The sequence below is a fragment of the Suricata suricatta genome, chromosome 11 (genome assembly GCF_006229205.1).
Source record: "Suricata suricatta isolate VVHF042 chromosome 11, meerkat_22Aug2017_6uvM2_HiC, whole genome shotgun sequence".
NCBI classification, from domain to species: Eukaryota; Metazoa; Chordata; class Mammalia; order Carnivora; family Herpestidae; genus Suricata; species Suricata suricatta.
In genome coordinates, this window is record NC_043710.1 from 10,862,627 (window position 1) to 10,872,906 (window position 10,280).

Below are 10,280 nucleotides of genomic sequence, written 5' to 3' on the forward strand. Positions count from 1 at the left end.
AGTGCTCAGGGCAGAGCCTCATGGGGCATCATCCCACGATCCTGGGATCATGACCTGAGCCAAAATCAAGAGTCAGACGCTCAACTGACTGAGACATGCAGACACCCCAAGATCATACATTTTTGGTTCAGTTCTGACTTCATAGATGTTTTGTTTTCCAAGGATGTGGGTTGAATTGTATGGAATATTTTCAGCATCACTCAGATAATCATATTATATCTTTTTTTATCTGTTATTACTGTGAATTTCATTAATAGTTCTCTTTTTGAATGTTTGGAAAAGAACCCACTTGATAATAATCTGTCATTGTTTTAATTAATCTGTATGCAATTTGCTAATGTGTTGTAAGAACTTAACATTTTTGTTCAAAGATGTGATTGCTGTGTACACATATCTTAGATGCATGATAATATTAGACATATCAGGTGCTATTATCTAGTTTATAGATAGGGTTGTGCTGGGGGTAGAACTGTGGGTAGGCAAGACATTTACAGAGCTTGGTTCATCAAAAATAAGGATGATGGGGCCATGAGGCAATAGAATCCAGGTGATACTTACCCACCCAAATCCAGGGGGCTGTAAATTTTGGGAGAGGTCTCCACAGAGCCTTGACCCACAGGAGTTTACACAGGTGGTTACTAGAACATGGCTTCTGTAGGGGCCGAAACAGATGAGCAACCAATGCGAGTACTGCTGATTACATCCAGTCAAATAAAAGGAGAAAATGGATGAGCATGAAACTGTTGGTAATTGTTCACTTTTTTTCTGCTCAGCTCACAACCTGAACCCATTTTTCATACCTGGAAATGTATTAACTGAAGAAGTGGCTAATTCTCCATGAGGAAGGACCTCACAACACCAGGGCAGATGTATACTATAATAAAACCCTTGATCCTTCTCCAAGTGATTAATATTGATTAAAGGAAAATGAGAAAATATTTTGAGGGCCTTTGGACAGAAGGACTGAGTTGACATGGATGTTTGGAGTTTCAAGCATGATTATTATCCCTGTTTGAGTAGGGACATATGGGAACAATAGGTTTCTGGCCAAAATCCAGCTTACAAAGAACCTACTATGTGTGTGAACCAACCTGGTCATCATCTTCCTGGTTCCTAAACTGTATAACTGGATTTACCATCCTTGGCAATTAGAGCAAACTTCATATTGGATCCTCGGTCTATATTAAGAGCTATCATAGAAAGGGAGGCCAAGTGGAAGCTTCTGAAACTGCACAGCCCTCAGCCAATATACTAAACGTGTGTGTGTGTGTGTGTGTGTGTGTGTGTGTGTTGCATTCTAGGGAGAAGGCGATGATGGAGATGAGTGATGAGTGCCATCATTAGGATTTTAAGGATGCAGGGGAGAGACTTCCTAACATATCTCTATTTAATTCAGCTGTCTGGCCTCTGCAGGAATCAGAAGCATCTTTGTGAATGACCATAGAATGGTCCAGATTGTGGCTGGCATGCCAGACAAGGTGTCAGGCACTTGGTATGGTGAAGAGGTTTGTTTCAACTGATCACAAAAGGGGATCAGAAACAGTTGGCTTTCACTTGGATCAGATAATAATATGCATCACAGATTGGTCCCAAACTAGCATAACTTTTCTGTTATGTGCCATGATTTAGTCTGCAGAGATCCAGATGATCCAGACATAACCACAGCACATTTTCCTGAACATGACGTTAATGCCATCAGGATGAGCACAAGATCCAGTTTAAGACCTTGATATGAATGTGCACCCCAGAGGGCCTGACAGAAACCCTGCAAAGATTCAGGGAGCTGCCTTTTCTTACAAAACTTGTATTGTCAGCGGCATGTTGGGGCACCCCCTCTAAAGAAGTAAAATTGCTGCGTCTTGCTTTCTTTTTTTTTTTTTTTAAACATTTATTTATTTTTGAGAGACAGAGACAGACAGCGCGAGCAGGGGAGGGTCAGAGAGAGAGGGAGACACAGAATCCGAAGCAGGCTCCAGGCTCTGAGCTGTCAGCACAGAGCCCGATGCGGGGCTCGAACCCACCAGCCGTGAGATCATGACCTGAGCCAAAGCCTGACGCCCAACGGACTGAGCTACTCAGGTGCCCCGCGTCTTGCTTTCTTAACCACAAAGAGGAAAGTTCCATAGTTTTTCTCAGTTTTCTGAAGTCAGTACATTCCATGTGTAAGAATATCATTCTGGTCCATATTCTGGTTGACACAAAAAGGGAACTTCTTTGAGGGAGGCCCAGAGCAGGAAAGAGCTCTGCAGCAGTCCCCAGTTCTGGCACAGCGTCCTGTCTTAGTCATCTCGGAGTGCCTTAACAAAAGACCAGACTGAGTGGCTTAAATAACAGAAGTTTATTTCTTCATGGTTCTGGAGGCTCTAAGCCCCAGATCCAGCCCAGCAGAGACAGTTTCTGGTGAGGACTCTCTCTCCGGCTTACAGAAAGCCCATCTTCTCACTGTGTCCTCACAGTGGGGAGAGAGAAGAATTTCTCCAATGCCCCTTCCCTCCAGCCTTTGGTAACCGCTATTCTGTTTTCTGTCTCTAGATTTATTCTGTGTATTTCATATAAATGGAATCTTACAATATGTGACCTTTTGTGTCTGTCTTGTTTCACTTAGCATAATGTCTTCTGGGTTCATCCACATTTAGCATGTATTCCTTTTTATGGCTCATTGGTTTATCCATTCATTTGTTGATGGGTTGTTCCCACCTTTCACTATAGTGAATAGGGCTACAATGGCCATTCATGTATGAGTACTTGTTCTCTCTACTCCTGTCCTGCTAGCTCTCTCCCTCCCTTTTTCTCCCTCTCCCTCAAAATAAATACCCCACCATTTACCCCTTTTCCTTGCATTCATCTTTCTTTCCTTTCCCTTTTTAGCTCCTACAGCCTCTTTATCTCCAACTGAAGTATGATCCTTGTATTGGTTTCCTTTTGCTGCTACAATAAAATCACCACATATTTTGTGGCTTAAAACAACACGCATCTATTGTTTTACAATTCTGTAGGTTAGAAATCTGACATGAGTATCGACTGGCCTAAAATCAGGGTGTTGGCAGACTGCATTCCTTTCTGGAGGTTCTAAGTCAGAATCCGTTCTCTTGCTTTTTCCAGTAGAGCCTGGCTACATTCCTCAGCTTGTGGATCCTTCTACTGTTAAAGCTAGCTATGTTAGATCAAAGACTCCTCACGTTACATTACTGTGACCTTCTCTTCTGTCTACCTTGTCTGCTGTTAAGGACCCTTGTGATTTCTTGGGCCCTTCCAGATAATCAGGACAATCTCTCTATTTAAAGATCAGCTCATTAGCAACCTTAATGCCATCTGGACCCTTAGTTTCCTTTGTCATAGAAAGTAGCACACTCACAGATCCTGGGGTTTGGAATTTGCACACCTTGAGTGGGGGGATTATTCTGCCTATTCCAATCCCCTCTTGTTCAGTTTCTGTATTCCATGCTGAAATCTCCAAACTCTCAATGTTGGAAGGTTTTTAGAAAATCATTTGGTAGGAAAATCTCATCAGACCTGAACTATGAAATTTGCCACAAATTTTGTGGCAAAATTTGATGTGAATTAGTGTGAGGCTATGCATAGTTTGTATCGATTACACTCAGTGGGACTATTTATTACAGAAATATTAAAGTTTTGGGTATTAAGTGCTCCCCAAGGGGGAAATGATGTAACATACAATACATGCACTATATTATCTTCCTAAAATCTAAGAAATGCTAAATTCCCAAACCTATTTTATCCTAATAAATTACACTAAGGGAATGTGGTCCTATATTATTTATTATTATTATTATTATTATTATTATCATTAACCCATAGTAACATTTCAATGAGCCTTCTTACTTAGTTTTACTAGGTCCCATGCTGCAGAGGAGGAGCGAGGAGAGAAGACGAAATACATCTCATCCTTCTGTATACAATTACCAGGCGTCTGGGGGCGCTGTCTGGACATACTCAGAGCACAGGCTTATGAGCACTCTAAATGAATGAATTTGTACTTTCATTTGCCTTGAGTGTTGCAAAACATTCATTTTCCTTGAGATGTTTCTTTTTTGTTTCTTTTAATTTTATTTGTTTATTTTGAGAGAGAGAAAGAGGCAGGGGGAGAAAGAGAGAGAGAGAGAGAGAGAGAAAGAAAGAGAGAATCCCAAGCAAACTCTGCAGCATCAGCACAGAGCTTGATGCTGGGCTCGAACTCAAACTTTGACATCATGACCTGAGGCTAAGTCAGTCACTTAACTGACTGAGCCACCCAGATGCCCCTGCCCTGAGATGTTTCTATTGGTTTTTAATAAATGTTTTGGATCTAACACTTGATTTGATGATTTTATAAAGACATATGTAGATATTAAGACCTTGAGTATAAGATCACCGTGCACTCTGACTTAGCCATTTCAATTTCCTTTGGCTTCCACAAGGAAGTATCTGTTCAGAAAGTAAAGTCGGTTTTAAATATTAAAAACCAAGATTAAGTAGAAATTGGCATCTTACATTCATTCCATTCCATTCCACAGAGTCAACCAACACTTACAGCTGTTTACAGGTCAGGCACTATTCCTGACACTGGGAATATAAACGAGAACCAGATCTACTAATGTGAAGTTTGGTGGGGTATTTTAACACGCTGTGGTAAGGGAAATGATAAAGGAAGGCACGTAGGAAAAATAAAAGTATTTATTGGGTTGGATACAGCTTTTTCTTTCTTTAACCATCAAACTAACTTATGCCCGAGGCAGTGGTTTGAGTGTTAGGACAGGCAGTTCCAGCCAGATTCTTGTCCTTGTGTTTATGCAGTCGGATTTGATAAGGCCCCAATATCTAAGTCCCAGGTCACGTCCAATTCTGACAGGGTCACAGGGAATAAAAGGCAATGGAAATCCTTAAAAGCTATGTCTTTATGTATGCTGAGTATTTGTGGGGGTTGTGCCAGTGTACATTAGTTTTTTTTTTTATAGTTTTTAAATTTATTTTTGAGAGACAGAGAAAGATAGAGCACAAGTTGGGGAGGGGCACAGAGAGAATGAGACATAGAATGAGACAGAAGGCAGGCTCCAGGCTCTGAGCTGTCAGCACAGAGTTCCACGCAGGGCTCAAACCCACAAACCAGGGGGATCATGACCTGAGCTGAAGTCCGATGCTTACCTGACTGAGCCACATAGGCGGCCCTTTGTGCCAGTGTAATTTAGAGATGAATTGATTAAAAAAAAAAGGTTCAAAGTTGCTGACTAAGCAGAGATAGAGAAGAATGTTTCAAGCAGCACTTGGTACACAGTATATGCTTAAGAAAGAGTTGCAGAGTCACCATGGCCACACTGGGACGTAGCTGCTGGAGCTCGGCTATGTTGAGACAGTGTCTCTTGCTGAAGGACATCACATGCTGTCCTTCACCCTGGTGCCTGGACACCCAGGACCTTCTGTTATATTTCACATTTGTACCCTGCTTGCTGTCAGTTTCTCTTCAAGGACTACATTCTTCCTGGGTAACTTGGTTCCTTCTCAACACCAGTGTTTCAGGTCGCTGATCCTCTGTGCCTCTGCCGTTCTGCTACCGTGAATTGTCTATGCATGGCTGAGCCCCAGTGTGTGACAGCTGATATTTTAAGAATGTATATCTATTATATGCTTGTGTTTTGATCGACAATATGCAATGAGGTTATCCCCTTTCAGAAAACGTAAGTCTTCCCTTCATTTTCTTCATGGATGACTTCATCTCCTGGTTCCTGAGGGTGTAGATCATGGGGTTCAAGACCGGGATGATGACTGTGAAGGTGATGGAGACAGCTCTGTCCATGCGGAGGGCGGTGAAGGGCCGGGCGTAGACGTAGATGCAGGGTACAAAATGCAGGGTCACCACAGTGATGTGGGCGGTGCAGGTGGAGATGGCTTTCCTCCTGCCCTCCCCGGCATGAGACCTCAGCATCGTCAGGATGACTGCGTAGGACACAAGGAGAAGGACAAACCACAAAGTAGTGACTAGACCATTGTTGGAAATCATCAGGAGCTCAAGTACAAAAGTGTCTGTACAGGCGAGTTTGAGGACCTGGGGGACGTCACAGTAGAAGCCATCAATGACATTGGGTCCACAGAAGGGCAGAGGCAACAAGAGGGAAATCTGCACGATGGAGTGGACAAAGCCCCCGACCCAGGAGGCCACGATGAGGGCAGTGCATCGCCTCCTGCTCATGATGGTCACGTAGTGCAGGGGCTTGGAGATGGCCATGTAGCGATCGAAGGCCATCACAGAGAGAGAAAAGATGTCTGCCCCCCCGAGTAGGTGGAAGAAGAACATCTGAGTGATGCAGCCATTGAAGGAGATGGTCTTCGTCCTTGACAGGAGGTCTCCGAGGACCTTGGGAGCAGTGATGGAGGAGAAGCAGATGTCCAAGACGGAGAGGTTGCAGAGCAGGAAGTACATGGGGGTGTGAAGGCGGGACTCACAGGTCACAGTGACCATGATGGCCACATTTGCTAACACAGTTGTTACATAAACTACAGATAAAAAGAAAAATAAGAGCAAGCTCAGCTCTTGAGACTGGGTAAGTCCACAAAAAATAAATTCAGACACTTTGGTGTGATTACTCAGGGCCATTGGATGGTATTTCTTCCTCCCTGTATAGTTTTGAAAGAAAAAGTAATATTACTGAGGCGTTGAAATCAAGCAAAGTTTGGAGCGCTTGGTGGCTTAGTTGGTTAGGCATAGGATTCTGTGTCTCCCTCTCTCTCTACCCCTCCGCCTCTTGTGCCCCCTCCCTCAAAAATAAATACATAAACATAAAAAAAAAAGAAAAGAGGGTCACCTGGGTTGTTCAGTCGGCTAAGTGCCCGACTTTGGTTCAGGTCACGATCTTGCAGTTTGTGAGTTAGAGCCCCTCCCCTGGCCCTGTGCTGACCACTCAGAGGCTGGATCCTGGGTCAGATTCTGCATCTCCCTCTCTCTCTGCCCCTCCCCCACTCATGCTGTCTCTGTCTCTCAAAAATAAGTAAACATTAAAAAAAGATATTAAGCAAAGGTTTATCTCATCTATGGAAACAACATACATAAATATATTTTTAATCATATATCTTATTCTTCATGAACCTGCCATGTTCTCTGGGGAAGCTCCTTACTTCTACTTGCTTCAGCTCCCTCATTAATCTAAAATGTGGCGTGAGGTGGATCCTTCATTTCCCTACTGTACTTGCTGGGGTCTTTGAGGTCTGTTAACATCTACTCCAGAAGTCACTGAGGAAGAGAACTGAGGAAGGCTTCGTGGAAGATCTGTGTGTTCCCTCTACCTCCATGAACCAGGGCACCTCTGATTTTATTCTCACTGCACTTCATTTCTACTCCTTAAGAGCCATTGGAATAAACCAACACTCATAGGCCTTTCAGTAACAACATGAAAGGGATCGATTTGAACTGCATGTTATAATTATATAAGCTTCTGTACAGCTAATAACAATCGATTTTTTTCATTGTTTATTTTTAAGAGAGAGAGAGATCATGTGTGCAAGAGGGGGAGGGGCAGAGAGAGAGAAGGAGATGCTGAATCTGAGGCAGGCCAGGCTCTGAGTTGTCAGTACAGAGCTGGATATGGGGCTTGAACTCACAAACAGCAAGATGATGACCTGAGTCAAAGTCAGACGCTTAACCAACTAAGCCTCCCAGGCACCCCTACAATCAATGTTTCTAATATGTCTCTGAGGTTAGGGGGAAAATGTTAGCATTCCCATGTCAATTAATATCGAAATGGTACTCAATAGGGGTGCCTGGGTGACTCAGTCGCTTAAGCATCTGACATCGGCTCAGGTCATGATCTCACGGTTTGTGGGTTCAAACCCTGTATTAGGCTGTGTGCTGACAGCTCAGAGCCTGGAGCCTGTCTTTGGATTCTGTGTCTCCCTCTCTCTCTGATCCTCCCCTTCTCATGCTGTCTCTCTCTTGCTCTCAAAAATAAATAAAAAACATTAAAAAAAAGAAACTGGACTCAATAAGCATTAAGCCAATTTTCCATACGGAAAATCAGTGGTACAGGAAAAATAGGAACACAAGTCTCTTCTGTCTCTTGGTTCTAGGATCTTTCTATTCTTTCATGCTGCCTGCCAGCTTCAGTCTATATAAATCCAAGAATAATTTGCATAAGGGACTCTTCACAGAATTTTTCTGGTCCTTTCAATGGTGGGTCTCATCAGCACCTCCATTTCCTCTCTCCATGACCAAGGAATTTTAGACCATTGCCCTTCTATTATATCTCAGAAATGACAAGTCTTCTTTTCATTTATTATTATTTTTAGATGTCATTTCATTGTTATGCAGAGATCAGTGTTTAACCCGAAGAAGAGGACAGGGATGGGACTGAAGGTGGTTCTGCTCACAAAGATGGCAGCCTGGCCCAGGCATGCAGACACAGAGGGTGTGAAGGGCAAGTTTATCACAGGGATGTAGCCAATACAGGCGCCCCCTTCCTATAAAACCCGAGCAGTTTCTGATAAGCTTAGGATTTGCACCGCCTGACGGAGTACAGATTGACACCCAGGGGAACAGTGGTAGCTCCCCTTCTCCCGAGGCCACCTGTGCTCTTACTATAGAGTCCTGTTTGGGAAGGAAGTAGCAGATCCAATTTAGAGGATTTTCAATTCATTCTGTTTTGCCTGTGGGAGTCAGGAGTGAGCAATCTTTTATTGCTTGAGTGTCAATTTCGGAAAAAAAAAAATGAAGTTCCAGGGAGGCTCAAGAGACACACAGAAGAACTTACAGAAAGCTAGCAGTGAAGCCAGACTTTGGATCTCAGCACAATGCGTATTCTACCTGTGCCATTTTGATAAATTCCGAGAAGCTTCCTGATGGTAGCACTGGTGACAAAGTTAGGTCAGAGTTAGAGAAAAAAAAGCCCTCCTCAGCCTACCCGTCTGTCTGAACCGTCTGGTACCACTATCTAGGTGGTCCTCAGATCATGCCCCCACCTGGGGGGCATTGCTATTGCTCTGCGTAGAAACAAGTTCTGAGAGGCTCGAGAAATTATGTGGATAAATAAACCCTGAACAGACATTGCATCTCATTTGCTCTGGAGGACATGATGATTTGCCTTGTTTCTTGTTTATTCGGTCTCTGTGGTCACAGTCGTCTCCACAGCAGGTACTGATGGATAGCACGTTTTATCCAGAGAGACTTAGACTGAGCCACTCCCATTGCAAGGAACTTGGGCATTGTATAAGAGTTCTGAGGATTTTACTTTCTTCACCTCTCTCAATCTGTCCCCATCTCTTGGTCTTCAGTTAACCCCTTGTCATTTCTCCTCAGATGGTTGCAAGTTTCCTAACTGGTGTCCTTTCCTTCATTTTAGTTTTGCCTAATTCATCCTGTCTGTCTTTTCCAGAAATGTAATTATAAGTCACAAATGGGACCACAGATTCTTTTGTTTGAAAATCTTCAATGGTTCCCTATTGCCTACAGAATAAAGATTAAACTCCTTGTGGTATCTGGTGTCCTGTTTCCTTTGATCCTGTTTCAGGTGTTTAAATTTTTTAAAGTTTTTTAACTTATTTATTGAGAGAGAGAGAGAGAGAGTGAGAGAGTGAGTGAGCATGTGTGAGGTGCAGAGAGAGAGAGGGAGAGAGAGAGAGAGAATCCCAAGTAAGCTCTGTACTGTCAGCATGGAGCCCAATGTGGGGTTCGAACTCACAAACCATGAGATCATGACCTGAGCCCAAATCAAGAGTCAAAATCTTAACCAGGACTGAGCCACTCAGATGCCCCTCAGCTGTTGAGATGTTATGCAAATACTTGCTAGCTCATGCCTTTGGATCTGCATTGTTGCTCCCCCTCTATCCACCATGCCCTCTCCACTTCCAGCATCTCTCGTTTTTTGCCTTCACAAGAGAAGGATGCAAAACCTGAGAGACTATTGAATACTGACAACTAACCGAGGGCTGAAGGGGGAGGGGAGGGGGGGAAGGGTGTGGTGGTAATGGAGGAGGGCACTTGGGGGGAAGGGCACTGGGTGTTACATATGGAAACCAATCTGACAATAAACTATTAAAAAATAAATAAATAAAAATGAGTGGTTAAGGATAAAAACAAATAAACAAACCTGATCTTTCAACACTCAAGATCAAAGTCTCCTTTTCCGTGAAAACTTTCCTGACACCCGTTTGTGACTCATCATCCCTGCACTGACTTCTCTTCTGGTGCTTGTCACGGATTCTTCCATATACTTTCTTACACATCTGTCTCTCCTTGATTCAACATAATTTCCCCATCACCCCTGAGTTCATCCTGCCTGCTCAGTGTTCCATTCATC

General features: G+C 43.4%; 1 protein-coding gene across 1 annotated transcript; it reads right to left on the reverse strand.

The window, feature by feature from the left end:
* Positions 1 to 5,653: 5,653 nt before the first annotated feature.
* LOC115272378 (olfactory receptor 4D9-like) lies at positions 5,654 to 6,589 on the reverse strand. Its single transcript, XM_029915461.1, has one exon. The coding sequence runs from the start codon at positions 6,587 to 6,589 to the stop codon at positions 5,654 to 5,656; it is 936 nt and encodes a 311-aa protein (XP_029771321.1).
* Positions 6,590 to 10,280: the final 3,691 nt, after the last annotated feature.

Coding starts and splice junctions, on each gene's coding strand:
- LOC115272378 (XM_029915461.1), bottom strand. CDS start 6,589: ATGGCCCTGAGTAATCACACCAAAGTGTCTGAATTTATTTTTTGTGGA.